This window comes from Chelonia mydas, chromosome 1, assembly GCF_015237465.2.
Source record: "Chelonia mydas isolate rCheMyd1 chromosome 1, rCheMyd1.pri.v2, whole genome shotgun sequence".
NCBI classification, from domain to species: Eukaryota; Metazoa; Chordata; order Testudines; family Cheloniidae; genus Chelonia; species Chelonia mydas.
Genome location: NC_057849.1, coordinates 121,654,495 through 121,670,639, shown reverse-complemented (window position 1 = coordinate 121,670,639; position 16,145 = coordinate 121,654,495). Strand labels below are relative to the sequence as shown.

Genomic DNA, 16,145 nt, shown 5'->3' with positions numbered 1-16,145 from the left:
ATTAGCAGCCCCTCAGCCTGGCAATGTCAAATGCTGCAGATGAATGACATCAGAAAATGTTAGTTTACTTCCTTGCTGAGGACAGTGGCTGACCTTTGATTTCTTCTTTCTCCTCCGTGAAAACATGATCCTGGATAAACAAGAGCATTTTTGACTGAAGGGATGTGCTGGGAAGATACTGAAGGACTCCTACAGCTTCATCGTCACCTGAAGATTGGTGACTCAAAATCATCAGTAAATCACAGAGTATCATGAAGGCCTGTAACATACACACATACCAAACAAGGATTTAGGAATTTGGGGGAAAGCCACCAGAACAATGATATTTTTTCATCTCCATTATCAACTATTATTCCTACAAGACCAAAGCTCTGTCTTTGAGCCTGGTCCCACAGGGGTGGAGTACCATAGCTCAGCCCTTCTGGAGATGCCCTTGTGAGAGCTGCATGTTTAATCCCCACCCTGATCTCCTAAAGATTTTCTACCTTGTATAAAGAAGCTGCATTCTGCCACATGCCAATGTTACTCTTCTTAGAAGTCTGGGAAGCTGAATTACTGAGCACTTTGTCCCTGATTTTCCATTTCTGTAGTTATGTTCTCAGCCATTAAACCCATTTTTTCAGGCATTTATAAACAAACGAGAGCAGTAAATACACTCACACCAACAGTGATTGTTAAAAGGAGAAGTGCAAATGCAAATATGAAAATTCAATTTACTTCAGCAATATGTGCTGAAAGTGCCCTGGCAACTACCCAAGTTAGAAGGAGCATTCACAGCACATCAGCAACCTAAAGAGCAACCTTTTGTCTTCTCTGCCACCACCCATTTAAGTTTCCTTGAGTCACGGATTGCCAACTCCCAATCCAGGGTGACACCACAGCACACACCACGCTGTGATTCCAGTTTATATAATTATGTTAATACATTTAGTCTTCAAATCACCTGACAAATATTAATCCATCCCAACAACACCGCTTCAAGGTAAATTTTGTTATCTCTGCTTTAGAGATGGAAAGACTGAGGGAGTCAATGGCAGAACTGCAATTAGAACTTCGGAGTTCATAGCATCCAGTCCTGTGCTCAAACCTCTAGACTTCATCTGTTTCTTTCCTCCTCAGTGCCAGAGACCTACATTGTAGCCCAGACGCTGGGAAAGTTGTAGGGGGAGGAGGAAAGTTATATTACATTGTGCATTTTAGTAGTCTTATCATTATTTTACATGTAAAATTTAAGAATATTTTGAAAATCCTTACAATATATTTTATTAATGAAGAGCTGGCTACATGCAGCCCAAGGATTTTACTAGTGGCAGCATTTAGGACAAGTTATTGTTGAGGAGGAAAAAAATCTTCCTATTTACATTTTCAGTTCAGTTTTAATTAACAATGCAACTCAGACTTAGCCCCCAGTCCTGCACCTGGCTCCATGCAGATGTATTCCTGTGGTAGTTCAGTGCTCTCGTTAACAAGGACACCACTTATTTTAAAATAAGACTTTTAAAAAGCAAAATAAATGAAGAAAAGGAGCTAAAGGAGGAGTGAGCAAAACACACCATTAAACAAACTAGCCCCTACAGAGCCACTGACCTTTTCACTTAAATCTTTATCTTTATGGCTGAGGTAGCATGCACAAATCTGGCAGAAAAATCTCAACTCTCTGTTCAATGCCAAAAGAGTCTCCTAAAAATTTATGGAAGAAAAAACAAAGATTAGAGAAATGATGGGCATTGACACCTAGGTAGCCAAGGACAGGAGTGGAGCACCAAACCACGTATATCTATTGAATCAGTCCCTAAATGGTCAGCACCCTTCTATCACTTCCGAAACATCAAAAAACAAAAGATGCCAGTTCCCTGTCAGTATCTCCTGTATACAGGGATACAAAAGAGGAAGAGAACAGATGGAAGAAAGCAGCAATACTCAGTGCAGCCAGAAATCTCTAGAGAAACTACACCGTTGTTTTTATTTGCTCATGGATCAAAATGTAGGCGAGTTCTCATTTTTGTAATTTAAAACTAAAATACCCCATTGAAGTGCTTAGTATGCTTTTGATGCTGCGTAGTATCAATTCACAAATAATAATTGTAACAGAAAAGTGACGGTGAGATTGCCTAACACTTTCCCTGGGCATTCTTCATGCATACCATAGTGCACTAAACACAAACAAATATGCGGTATGTAAAGACTGAATTCCAAGGGTTTTCTTTGAATATTGTATTTTCACTGTTTTTTGTTCAGGAAACAATCCTTGTCTCCACCATATGCCAGGATTCAGAAGCACAAAACTTTGCACTGAACACAGATAAGCACTTGTTTAATTTAATTATGCCCTTACAGAGATTTTAAAAAGTCTCCACTTTTCCAATATTAAAACTCAGGAGAGAGAAATGCCTAATCCTAATTTGGTTTCTCCAACAAAATGTTCACAGCATCATTTTGGGAAAGCGTGTCTCTTCCAGCCATCAAAGGACAGCAAGTGAATGTGAACCTTTCAAGTGCACCACTTGGTTTCAGAATTATTTGCACTGGCCAACCTTGGAAGATGACCTCTCCACAGCTGAAGCTAGCTGCCATAAGAGAGCAAAGTATGTGCACTGTAGAGCTGGTAGGATCATCTGCAAATAAAAGTACATATCTTTTAATAATGTGAAAGGCTTTGTAGTGAAAGCAAAGAATCAACATCTCATATTCTGTATGCTGCTTGTACAAGTATTTCTGCAGCATGAGACATTTAGATCCCAAAAGCAGATTCAGCAGGTTTACATGCAACTAAGCATGACTTCCTCAGAACCTTTGTCTCTGGATTAAGTTCCTGATTCAGTAAAGCATTAAGGCTCATTGACTTCAATGCAGACTAAGCACATGCTTAAGTGCTTTGCTAAACCTGCACTAGGTAATCATGGCCAGTGGAGGCTATCAGAATTAGCGTTAAAGCTGAACAGACAACTTGAGGTTTGTAGTTTAGACAATAGTTAAGGCTACGTTTTAGTCATGGGTATTTTTAGTAAAAGTCATGGGGAGGTCACGGGCAGTAAACAAAAATTCATGGCCTGTGACCTGTCCATGACTTGTACTATATACCCCAACCAAATCTTGGGGGGAGGGTGGGAGCCCAGGATCCCCCACGAGTGCTGGGGGGGGGGGGAGTAGCCCAAGACCCCCGCGGGTACTGGGGGGGCGCAGCTCAGGACCCCCACTGGTGCTGGGACGGGGGACAGGTTGGCAGGGCTGGCAGACTCCCTACTTGGCTCCGCACCTCTCCGGAAGCAGAAACATCCCCCTCCCTCTGCTCCTCGGCGGAGACACGGCCAGGCAGCTCTGCACACTGCCTCCGCAGCTCCCATTGACTGGGAACTGCAGCCAATGGGAGCTTCAGGGGCGGTGCCTGCAGGCAGCGGCAGCACGCAGAGCCCCCTGGCCGTGCTTCCGCCAAGGAGGGACGTTGCTGCTTCTGGGGAGCCCCCCGAGGTAAGCGCTGCCCAGAGCCCTCACCCTCTCCCATGCCCCAATCCCCAGCCCTGAGCCCCCTCTCAGACCCAAACTCCTGCTGCTGCTGGGGTGGAGGGCACGGTAGCCCAAGACTGCCCCAGCAGCGGCCGGTGCGGCTGGCCAAGGGGCTGCCCCAGATGCTCAGGCGGCCCCTGGGCCAGCCGCACCAGCCGCTGCAGAAGTCGCAGAGATCCTGGAAAGTCACGGAATCCATGACCTCCCTGACAAACTCGCAACCTTAATAATAGTTAATAAGCAAATTGGCTTCACTATAGTTCATTTTGCAAGTAATGGGTCTGAAATATTTTCACTTCTGACGAAATTTAATCTGCGAGTGACAAGCAAATCCCTGAATTATCTGTACTTTGTTTAGAGCGACATTGCACAATTGAGAAAGAGAAGCCCTGTCTCTGATTCTAAGCAAACAACTAATCCAGAGTCGGACAATAACACCCCCAGCACAGCATTGGACAATCTTTGCATTAAATTAATCCATGTCCTAATTCCACGGTCTTCAGCAGGGTTATACCAGAGATGAAGATGGCTCTCTGTGTCTCAGTTTCCCAAGCTGTGGAATGGGAATAATAACATCCATCTCCCTCACAGGATACTGTGTAAGGTAGAGCCCTGAAGCGGGACTGGGATCCCGTGGGTCCCACAGGACCTGCTGCCATAATAGCAGGAGCGGGTAAAATGTATTTTGTTGTGGGCGGGATTGGGTGGGGAAAAAAACAGACTGCAGTAATTTGTGGGAAAGCACTAAATCTCTTGTCAGTTTGTTATATATGGAATTTCAGCAATGTAAAGCAAGTTTTTCTTTCTTTTTTTTAAGGAAAGGTTTCAATACTTAAATTTAAGCAAGGGATAGAAAGAGATTTGGTGTCTATTATAACAGGAGTTAAAGTATTGTTTTTACATGGTTTAAGCAAGATTTGTTTTATACTTTTAGTGGTAAAAATTGTGTTTGAATTCTGTTTATATATACACAATATATTAACAGACCATTTTCTTTTGCGTTGCTGTTGGGGGTTTATTTTAGTAGCATGGAGGAGTCTCTCTCTCTTGCAGAATTTGTGGGATCTAAGGCTTTTGAGGGAGGGAGCAGAATAAAAATGTGGGAGTCAGCAAAAGTGGGTATTGTGGGGTGGGACAGGAACAGGATTAAAAAATAGTCCCATGCAGGGCTCTAGTGTGAAGTTCAGTTAATGTTTGTAAAGTACTTCGATAGGCTAAATGCTTTATTAGTGCTCAGTACCATCAATTTACCTGAACAGGTAAACTCCCATACTCCATCTCAAAAACCAGCAGCTTTGAAGTCTTCCCATAGAGATTCCATTTGGTGAGATTGTGAGCACTGCCAGTCAAAAAGGAAATGAAATACCACACTAAAATAATCATAAAGAGAAGAGATAAAACAGAGGTGGGCAAACTATGGCCCGCGGGCCATATCTGGCTTGCGGGACCATCCTGCCCGGCCCCTGAGCTCCTGGCCCAGGAGGCTAGCCCTCGGCCCCTTCACTGCTGTTCTCCCGCCCCCGAAGCTTCAGCTCACTGCGCCTCCGGTGCAATGCTCTGGGCAGCGGGGCTGCAAGCTCTTGCGGAGCAGCACAGCTGCAGAGCCACAGCCCGACCCGGTGCTCTGTGCTGCACGGTGGCATGGCTGGCTCCAGCTGGGCGGCACAGCTACCTGTCCTGGTGCTCTGGGCGGCGCAGCTGTAGCACTGCCAGCCACTGGTGCTTCAGGCAGCGCGGTAAGGGGGCAGGGAGCGGGGCAGGGGTTGGATAGGGGGTAGGGGAGTTTGGGGTCGTGGTCAGGGGGCGGGGCTGTGGATAGGGGTTGGGACAGTCAGAGGGCAGGGAACAGGGGGGTTGAATGGGGGCAGTCAGGAAGGAGGGGGGGTTGGATGGGGTGGCAGGGGGCAGTCAGGGGCAGGGATTCCGGGGGTGGTCACGGAGAAGGAGTGGTTGGATGGGGCAGGAGTCCCAGGGGGCAGTCAGGAATGAGAGGAGGGGTTGGATGGGGCGGCAGGGGGAAGTCAGGGGCAGAGGGTCTGGGGGCGGTCAGGGGACAGGGAAGGGTGGACAGGGCAGGGGTCGTCAGGGGGCGAGAAGCAGGGGGGGTTGGATAGGGGGTAGGGGCCGGGCCACGCCTGGCTGTCTGGGGAGGAATTGGCCCTCCATACAATTTCGGAAACCCGATGTGGCCCTCAGGCCAAAAAGTTTGCCCACCCCTGAGATAAAAGCTACTGTTTTTAACAATCCAATTTCTCCCTACATGCAACCTGTTCCTAAATAATCACAGCTACCAAAGAGATTATGCTTTTATTTGGTGAAGAGAGCTGATTACCTTCACAGTGATACCTAAATTTATTAAGGGAAGTAAGAAAAATCTCACCACAAGTATAAAAAGTAAAATGTATCCTCTTTTTTGCCAGCACCTAATGAATAACAAGGACTTTCAGTGAAAACTAATTGACAGACACTGCACACAAAATTTAAACCAGTTTTGCATGTGCTGGATCCGTTTGTGCTCTATGATCCACAGAATTAATTGGAAATAAACTTCCTCCATCTATACCGACTCTATGTTGGCAGGTAAAGCACAAGGATCTTCCTACAGTTTGACGACAAATGTTAAAGCTGGTCATGATTTGTTTCCTCTACAATGAAACCTGCCAGGAAGAGATGCCTGAAATCTTCCAGTATAGATAGGAAAAGGGAAATACAGTTTAGTATGGCCTAATATTAATTATAGCCTTTAGCCTATTGTTTCAGTAGTTATCACTGAGTCTTGTTCCTGCTACAAAAAATGCAACTTGTGTGAGCCAAAGGAATGGGAATATGCAGAAGGAAACTGAACTTCTACACTTTTCCTACACAAACCAGGAATGCTCTCTCCAAACACTCATCCAGTAGAAGCTCAGAGTTACAAACTGACCAGTCAACCACACACCTCATTTGGAACTGGAAGTACACAATCGGGCAGCAGCAGAGACAAAAACCAAAACGCAAATACAGTACAGTTCTGTGTTAAACATAAACTACTAAAAAAATAAAGGGAACGTAGCATTCTTCTTCTGCATAGTAAAGTTTCAAAGCTGTATTAAATCAATGTTCAGTTGTAAACTTTTGAAAGAACCACCATAACGTTTTGTTCAGAGTTACGAACATTTCAGAGTTATGAACAACCTCCATTCCCAAGGTGTTCATAACTCTGAGGTTCTACTGTACTTCCCAAAAGAGAGCTCAGGCTTCATGCCTTAAACAGTATTTGGAGCAACAGGGAATCTCAGCAATGCAAGATGAAGGGAAAGCTACTCCTAACCCATGGCCCAATTCTGCCACACTCACTTGGTGAGGAGTCTCAATAAAGTCATTGGTAAGACCCTACTCAAGGTGAGTAAGGGTTGCAGAACTGGGCCACTAGTGAGCAAGCAAGAGCACTCTGCACTACATGAGAGCAGGGCTTCAGAGACTTGCTCTTTTAGAGTTGGAGACCAGACAAATTAGAGTTAACATATTGTGCCTGCTATCAAACATAGTGCTCTTACCCTCCACGCTGAATGCCAGTCTCGACACTAAGGTGGCTCAAATGGTATCCAGCTAAGAGGGAGGATACAGAAACAGCCCAAAGGAAAGGGCCTACAGGCAGACAGTGACATCCCAATCCCATAAGCAGCCCACTTGCAGACCTCTGATTGACTTAATCACTGCCACTCAAGCCCTGCTAGTAAATTCAAAAAGAATTCTCTGCTTAGAGAGCCTGCCAACATTTAGGAGAGTCTAGAAACTGACAGGAAAAAGTACTTGTGATAAAAGGAATTCCACCTGACCATTCTATGCACAAACATCACACTTCGTGATTATTTTGATTCTTTTATGTAAGCTTGATTAGCCAGCCAACCAACAGCAATTCCTGCTTTTATAGCAGCTCGGTGAGGTTACAGTGTGCAAACAGTATAGGAGAGGAAGGCAGTAATCATGTAAACAAACATCTCACTTATGAAAAGCTGCTATTCTTCTCAAAGTGGTATATATTCGGCAAATTCCTTCTTCATCTGTGCAAAGACCTTCTCCCTAAAGCACATGAGTTAGGAAAGAGAACAGAATGAACAGAGGTGTTGTGGGCCAGCTGCTAGCTCCTCTACTAACCACGGGCTTGAATTAGACTTCGTCTCAGTTTCAGGAATCATTTGCCCTTCGACTATGTTCCCTAGACCCCTCTCTAAGATAAGAATAATGTACACGGGCTGGGACAAAGTTATATGTCTGGGAAATGCCATGCTGCTACTCTCGCATTATAACATCCTCATAACTGAACACCCCACAGCTGCCTCTAGTGTCTTGGTAATTAAAACTACAAAGCAGTCTAATGCAGACGTTCTCACATTGTGCTGTGTGGTCACTGTTGACCCATCAAGCACCTGCTAGTGGTCTGCAGAGAGCTAGCTGCTCACATGGTGCTGGCTCTCCTTGTTTTCAGCTGCCAAGTCACAAAGACAGCTAAAAATACATTAAATACTTTCCTAATATTACTTTCCCATATATGCAATTGCTGTAGTTTCCACAAGGATACAACAGAATTGCAAATGGCAAAGGAGGTACTCCTTCCAATCAAGAATTACAAGAGAAGGGTTCCATGAGACAACCTCTTTATTTAGCTGTGGTCCACACTACACAAGTGTTCAAGAATCCCAGCTGACCTCTTATAAGCTTATTTCTAATTTAAAAAATACTCACACGCTGGAATAGATGTCTATTTAAACTACCAAAATAAATCCAATGTGATTTTTTTGGCCTGACACATTTACAGTATCCCAGCACCCAATAAAAATCCACTTGTCTGAACTCCCATACTATGGCATGACACCTGTTAGCGATGGCACAGTTCATCAGCTACAGGCTCCTGTTGTTGAAATCAGCCAGCAAGCTATTCATATCTCCACCGGCTGTTTCTGCTTTTGAGAACTACTGAAAAACTTGGAGAGAGATTCAGCAGTCCTCCTTCCAAAAAGCAAAAGCTACTTTCAAAAGCTACTTTACAAAAGCTACTTTAATGTGACCTAATAGTACCTACAAAATTATCTTTAAAAAAAACTCTTCAAACAGCAGCAAAGTTATAAAGAGCTTTTTGATTACTGCCAATATGTACAAATGTAGAATTATACCTCCTCTAAAATACTCTATATCTAACAGATCATTAGTGCTTAGACGGGCATTTTCAAATAGCAACATTAACCCTCTGCAGCTCAGTGCTAGAATATCCATTGGTGCTCTGGCCATAAGAATCCACATGATAGTGCATGCCCAGAAATCCCATTCCCTAGTGCCATAAACTACACCATCCCTTCTCCTCCCCGTCTTCCTGCCTGAATACAATTTTCACTCCTTTAAAATGTAAACAGACAGCCCTTTCAGAGTATTCAGACTACCTCTGTAAGCTTTGCTCTCCCCAAGCAAAGAAAAACCAGTATATTACCAGTCTTAACATCTCTCCCTTGTATTTATTTCATTTTGATCCTGAAATGTTTCATGTATTTCTACTTCCAGTCACACGCACCTCGTGCCAAGAGTCAGCCAGCAGCTCATTAAGTTTGTCCACCAACTCGTCTATCAGCTGAGTTCTGGCAAGATCCGCCCTCCTGTGGATGGCCAGTTCTTCATTGCAGAAGACATAATACGTCCTGGAGCAAGCCTCGAGGACATCCATGTCAGAGTGTTCAGCTACAATATCTTTCACCACTCTCAGCAAAGCATCCAAGTGCTGCAAGTTATCATGATGATACAGTCAAGTCAAAGTTATGCCTATTTATGTTTATGCCTTTTTACTTTACACAACTGAAAACAAAATAAATGCCCGTTTGGGGAGGACAGGCAGGGATTACAGGACAAGATTTTGTTTGTTGCTATAGTTCTCATAACAGACCTTTTTTACTGTCACATAAGAATGGTTATACTGAGGGCATGGCTGCGCTCCCGCAGCAGCGCTTTGAAGTGCGAGTGTGGTCGCACGAGAGCGCTGGGAGAGAGGTCTCCCAGCGCTTCTGGTAATCCACCTCCACAAGGGGATTAACTCCAAGCGCTAGGAGCCTGTCTACACTAGCGCTTTAAAGCACTCAGATTTGCTGCGCTCAGGGGGGTGATTTTTCACACCCCTGAGCCAGCAAGTTAGAGCACTATAAAATGCAAGTGTTCAACAAGCCCTTAGTCAGACAAATGGTCCATCTAGCCCAATGTCCTTTCTTCCAACAGTGGCCAGTGCCAGATGCTTCAGAGGGAATGAACAGAACAGAGCAATTATTCAGCAATCCATCCCGTCATCCAGTCCAGCTTCTGGCCGTCAGAGGTTTAGGGACACCCAGAGCATGGGGTTGCGCCCCTGACCATCTTGGCTAACAGCGAACAATCGACTATTCCTTCCTGACCTTATCTAAGTCTTTTTTTTTAACCTAATTATACTTTTGGCCTTCACAACATCCCCTGGCCACAAGTTCCACGGGGTGACTGTATTGTACGAAGAAGCACTTCCTTATGTTTGTTTTAAACCTGCGGCCTAGTAGTTTCATGAAGTAACTCCCGGTGCTTGTGTTATGTGAAAGTGTAAACAACACTCCATATTCATTTTCTCCACACCAGTCAAGATTTTATAGACCATTATTATATCCCACCTCCCCACGTCATATCTTTTCTAAGCTAGACAGTCCCAGTCTTGTTAATCTCTCCTCATATGGAAGCTGTTCCATACCCCTAATCATTTCTGTTGTTTTTCCCTATACTTTTTCCAATTCTAATACATCTCTTTTGAGATGGTGACCAGAACTGCATACAGTATTAAAGATATGAGTGTGTCCTGGATCTATACAGTGTAATTATGGTATTTTCTGTCTTATTTTCTATCCCCTTCATTCCCCTAACATTCCATTAGCTTTGTTGACTGTGGCTGCACACTGAGCAGATATTTTCAGAGAACTATCCACGACTCCAAGATCTCTTTCTTGAGTGGTAACGGCTAATTTAGACCCCATCATTATGTATGTATACTTGTATAGCTTAACATCTTCCTAAAACCTTCATTATTTATTTCAGCCCCAAGTCTAGCAATACACATGACTCTAAATAATAATAGTAGAAGAGACTGAGGGGGAAAAGGACAAAGAAAGGGCCCTCTGGACACAAGGCTGCCTGCTGCAGTAACAAAGATGAAGCATGTTTCAGAGCTCCCATCATTCTGTGGTAGGCTTATTCCCATGAGTGGGTCACTGACAGTATTGTTTGTTACACAAACATGTCTGCCATATTGCTACTGCTTTATGGCTCCCCCTCAGCTAATTTTTTGTGGTGGAAGTACATGGATGTGATTTTTCCCTTGCCTTGTTATGGATATTTACAGGGGGTTAATTTGAGCAATCCACTCCACTTATATATGGGCTTTGCTATTTCAAGGATTTCATCCTTCCATTCCTGAATTCCCCTCTTCCACATACAGATATACTATCCCCATTCTTCTCTTTGCAGTTACTACCCTCCCTCAGCAGCTGATAAGGGAGACAGTCTCCAATGAGAATGCAACCTCATTCTGCAGTAAGCTGCTGGGAGATGCCAACTTGGATACATGCTGTAACTCCCCTCCTCTCCACCCAACAAGAGGTCAAGAAGCAAGAAGAATTAGTTTATTCCCAAAGCTGGGCCTCCTGCACGAAGCCATAAATCATTATCCACCAGGGCCTTAGGCCAACCTTGCTAAATCCATACAGACAAATGTTAAAGCATTTCCCTGGTGGCCTCAGTTCAAATATGAAGGGTTTCAACAGGGTATAAGTATTTCTTCATGTCCCAACAGTCTCCTGGCTGTAACAAGGTCTCACTACTTCCTGTAAATTGTCTCATAAATTTGTTATATTTCACGCACACCCAACTGCCCCAATTCCTATTCACCTTCTCCAGACGTCCAGTACTGTAAACATCTAAATCATAATACTGGGGAATTTGCAGGAGGTTCGCCACTTTTTCAGCATCTGCTGAATACTGCAGAGGAAAACAGGATATGAGTGTGCTGCAGGAATTTTAATGAAATATTTAACATGCGCTCATGGAACAGCTGCTAGTTACCTTTGCCAAGAGCTGAGGAAGCACCACAATAAAGTGCTCAGTAATTTTGGTACAATCTTCCAATTGTATTTTCTTCTCTTTTGCTGACAGGATCTACAGACAAAAGCATTCTGCTTCAATTATAAAATACTCTTGGAGTTGATTGGAATTTTACACCTACCCCAAGGTTAACTTTGCGTATTAACTTTGCCTTTAACTAACATAAACCACCTGGCTGAGGCAAAGATTTTTTCCCCCCATGGGATTTCTTCCCCCCCCCCCTTTTTAAAATAAAATTCTTGAGCTAGTGTTGAACAACTAGAGTGCTGTTTGGATGTAGGGTGCTTTATAACAACATCTACTGATGGATAAAATGGTCAGTGTGTGTCATTAACATGCTTCCACGGTGCTGAGCTTCCTCTAAAGCTCATCTCATTCAATATCCACCGATAAGATGTTTTGTCTGATCGTCAGAAGGCATTGCGCTTGTCTTGTAAAAACAATGCTGCTCTCTTTCTGCTGATGTACCTGTGGCTAGGAAACGGCTTTTGGCAGAGCACATAGGGAGGACAAATTTGATTGCAACATAATAAATATATTAGAATAAAACCCACTGACCTTCTTGGCTGCTCCTCTGCCCACAGGAGGGTGACCTTCAGCAGCTTCTCGAACGGTCGCTAAGATTATTTCAATGAGGGCACTTTCCTGGGCATCACTCAGTGCTGTAAGCAAATCATCGTCTCTTCAGTGTCTCACAAAAGAAAAGTGAAGATGCAGGAATGGCTAATGAGGAAAGTCTACTCATTCCTCAAAACAACTTTGAGAGGGGGAGAGAGAGAGATACTGCTAAAAAACTGCTGAAAGTTTGCTAAGTCCAACCTGACTGTGAACCGAATTATTCTCTGTTATACAGAATGAAAAAGGCAAAAAAGTTGGATGGCTCTATTTCTTCTATGGCACCTTTGGGAGTTAGGTACCTAAAAATATCTTTAAAAATCTAGACCTATATGCTTTGATCCCACAGCAAAGAACTGCCTCTAGTTTATTCTGCCACAATAAACAGTGTTCAAGGCGTTTTCTACATAAAACTAAACCCTCTAAAATATCTGATTTCTGAAAATGGCATTAAATTCAACTCAGCCTCTTCCTTTACAGTGGTGAACATCAGCTCCACACTACTCTGTTTCAATGAGATCAGTGCATTTAGGTTCCTTAACTCAGCCATGAAAACCAATATGCCCCTTGAAATGTAAAAGGTAAATTAAGATTTCTGAATACAAAGGAACCTTCATGTAGCGAAATCTTTTTTCTTCTCACCTTATAGTGAAGTTATTCTGTGTGATTCACTACAACCACAGCTACAATACATACATTGTGATTCACAGAAACTATTTGGAATTTTTAATTTACTTTAGAATAAAATACATTTTACTATGTTTATTATAAGTGGATCCCACTGCATTTGCCAAATAAAGCAACAGGTTCAGTGTCGCAGAAATGACTTTCCCCAGAAAAGAACAGGCCAAATTCAGACCTAACTCCAATGAAATTTCATTCTCTTCTACCAGACCTGAGGCTCATCTTCTCATGAACTTTTAGCTCAATGTAACTCTAGAACCACATATAGCTTCACAGGGCCCTATATGTGCCTCTTCTGCAATCCAGGGATCAGACTGGAGATTCTCTCTTCCAACAAGTAGGGAGCCATTCACCACAGTGCTCCCAAAGCTGCCTGAACCTTCACAAGGTTCACACCTGACTATTGAGGCGGAAATAGTACAGAACAAACACACTGCGACCCTCGGAATCCCTTCTTCACCCTCTGAGTAGCCGAGAGAGAGAAGAAACATTCTTCACCCTCTGCCCCCCAGCAGGCAGCAAGAAAGGAGGGAGAAAGAAGACAGGAGGGAGGAGTCACTGAGAGGCATAAATATTCAGGGCATAAGTGTTGGATAGTGTTTCACAAGGTTTTCGTAGGAATACTGCATCAATATTTGAGGGCACTGAGTCATGGCAGGACATAGAGCCAAAACTGTTTCGTGGCTCTATGCAACCAAGAGGCTCTTCAAGTGACCCCGCTATAGTTCAAGGTGAAGGAAGTTTCTTCTAGTAAATAAAACAAGAGCAATTTGGGCAACACTAAGGTTTTAGCTCACCTACCTTCTTCTTCAGCAGCTTCCAATAAAAGAGTGGTCATACACTCCCAGTCCTTCAGCAAACTGCCTGTCCAATCCCACAGGCTGTCTACAAGGTACGTGACGTGTTTATGTAGCTAGAGATTAAAAACATAAGCCTAGAGGATCAAATGTTTACTGAAATGTGAATACAGCTTATTACATATTTCCCCCCCTTTCTCTAATTGTAAAACCGTATTTTTTTCAATGTGTGTATTTTTTTACTAGACCCAAACTAAATAATTCTTCTTCAGTTTGATACATGGGGAACAGCATAAGAGAAAAAGAGTTACTTAAAGGACAGAAAAAAGATTTCCTAAAAAGACTAGTCTCCCCAAAGCTGTCCTGAATATCACTATTTGACTGCTGTTGGTAACACCTAAAATGCCCACTCCCATTCAGGAGCTTGAAATGAGTTCCACTTCAGTTGCTAGCCCTGGCTGAGCAGTCCTAGTTTTTTCAGAAAGCCAGTCCCACACTACCTCTCTGCATTGATTCAACTGTAGAATAAGAGGCGTAGTACAACCGAACGCACGTGTACAGTTTTACTTTACTGAAGCTCATCCTAGAGTTGAGAAAGTATCAAGTTCCAAGATCAACAGTTCTGAGCATGCAACCAAAAAGACCTTTCAAAAGGAAGTCTCCTCCCCACTCACCCCACTTCTCCCTCCAACTTCCAGCAGCACCTCAGTACCAATTCTCAGCCAGCTGCCCTGGTTTGGAAGGGCTCATCCCTCATCTGTCTATCACAATCTACATTTTCCTTACCTCACTCTCCAAGAAAAAAGTTATTAATTTTCTCATGTAGCAGGTATTAGCCCCAAACTTCCCTCTTCTTTTAGGTGGGACTTCCTCTTCAGTTCCCTGATAACTAAGCAGCCTGCCAATGGAAAAAAGAAGTCAGTCCAATTCTGCTGTGCACCTTTAGATTACTCAGCAAAGCAGCACAGATTCTGTCAGGATTTCAATCAGCTTTACTTCTTTCTTTTAAAATCTATTCATCCATTCAGCAAACATCAAATTCTACTGTCAGCTGGAAGGGGAGACACTAGATTATTTTTAGCTACAAGTTCTCTCTGTGAAAGCAGGGACTACCTGCAGCAGCTGATACTGGGGCCTTGCCAGTTGTCTGGGCAACATATATAGATTCCGTGGCAATGAGTACACCAAGCGTTAGGCATTTATTTATCCTGTAAAGGTGCCCACTGTAATTTAGAGAAAATCATAAAAGAGAAATATCCTTCCTATAAAAATCTTACTGCCCAGCAACACTTCATAATATGGTACATCTAGTCTTCGAAAACTAAACCAGGCTCTTAGGGTATGTCTACACTGTAATGTAAGGCCAGGGTTAGTGGGACTCGAGTCATCTGACCTGTGTTAGAAAACTCAGGGCTTGAGCATCCACACTGGTTCTTAACCCTATGTTACAAATTTTCTAGCCCTTGCTCAAACCTGGGGCTCTGGCATCCACACTGCAGCATACAGACCCAAGTCAAACCAATCATATCAGAGATTCCCTAGCACAGCCTGCAAAGCAACACGCAGGAGACCCCTTTTCAATGGGTTCTTTTGCTTGCGCTTTCACTCCTGTGTCAGAAAACGGGCACAGCTTCCCCGAGGCGCTGGTAGACATTTCGGTGGCATTTTTTAACCCATCAAAGGAACCTCACAGAGTTTAAGATGGAGCAGAAGATGGCAGAGGAGGAGAATTATCCAGACATGGAAGACTCACAGTGGCTGACGCTGCTCAGTACACTCAGAATAGCCGCTGACGCCCCCTGTGTAGACCGGCACTTCTGGTGCAAGGCCACAAGAACAGACTGGGGGGATCACATCATCATGCAGACCTGGGATAACCAGCAGTGGGTCCACAAGTTTCATATGAAGAAAGGCACATTCCTGGAGTTTTGTGAGCGGCTTGCCCTGACCTTCCAGCATAAAGACACTCATCCGAGGGCACCCATGCAGACCTAGAAGTGGGTTGCTATAGCCATCTGTAAGCGGGGTATCCCAGACTGCTCAAGTCCGTTGCCAACCAGATTGGTGTTGGAAAGTCGACCACGGGTAAAGTGGTGGTAGAGGTTTCTGAGGCAATCAGTACCTCTATGAATGTGGTTGGGGGGAGGTGGGTGGGGATGGGGCTCACTGATTTAGGGTGTGGGAGAGTGTTCAGCAGTTGGGGAGGAGTGAGGGCTTGATTGCCCTGCAATGTACTTATGAATAACATGATTTATGAAATGGGGGGATCATTCACAGCATGGATTCACATAAGGAAATGACTGAAGTATGGATTGCTGTACCTAACTGTAGAGAGGAATAGCATTTGCTTACTATTTCCTAACTATTCCTGATCATGTGTTTAGTTTTATTATTTCAAAAACTGATTGTATG

At 43.8% G+C, this 16,145-nt stretch overlaps 1 protein-coding gene across 25 annotated transcripts in view; it reads right to left on the bottom strand.

Moving 5' to 3' along the window:
- LOC102936729 (cohesin subunit SA-2) overlaps positions 1 to 16,145 on the bottom strand; it is a 159,679-nt gene that overhangs the window by 81,504 nt on the left and 62,030 nt on the right. For all 25 annotated transcript variants that reach the window (XR_006287816.1, XR_006287817.1, XR_006287818.1 and 22 more), the window contains 11 exons: positions 14,520 to 14,631; positions 13,738 to 13,849; positions 12,196 to 12,299; positions 11,599 to 11,691; positions 11,425 to 11,514; positions 9,050 to 9,253; positions 7,490 to 7,566; positions 4,756 to 4,843; positions 2,535 to 2,615; positions 1,588 to 1,680; positions 94 to 259 (listed from right to left, as the gene is read on the bottom strand). Coding sequence is in view for 19 of the 25 variants with exons in the window: in XM_043537724.1 (XP_043393659.1) it covers positions 94 to 259; positions 1,588 to 1,680; positions 2,535 to 2,615; positions 4,756 to 4,843; positions 7,490 to 7,566; positions 9,050 to 9,253; positions 11,425 to 11,514; positions 11,599 to 11,691; positions 12,196 to 12,299; positions 13,738 to 13,849; positions 14,520 to 14,631 (1,220 nt within the window). In the remaining 6 variants the exon portion in view is untranslated. The remainder of the gene's footprint in view (positions 1 to 93; positions 260 to 1,587; positions 1,681 to 2,534; positions 2,616 to 4,755; positions 4,844 to 7,489; positions 7,567 to 9,049; positions 9,254 to 11,424; positions 11,515 to 11,598; positions 11,692 to 12,195; positions 12,300 to 13,737; positions 13,850 to 14,519; positions 14,632 to 16,145) is intronic.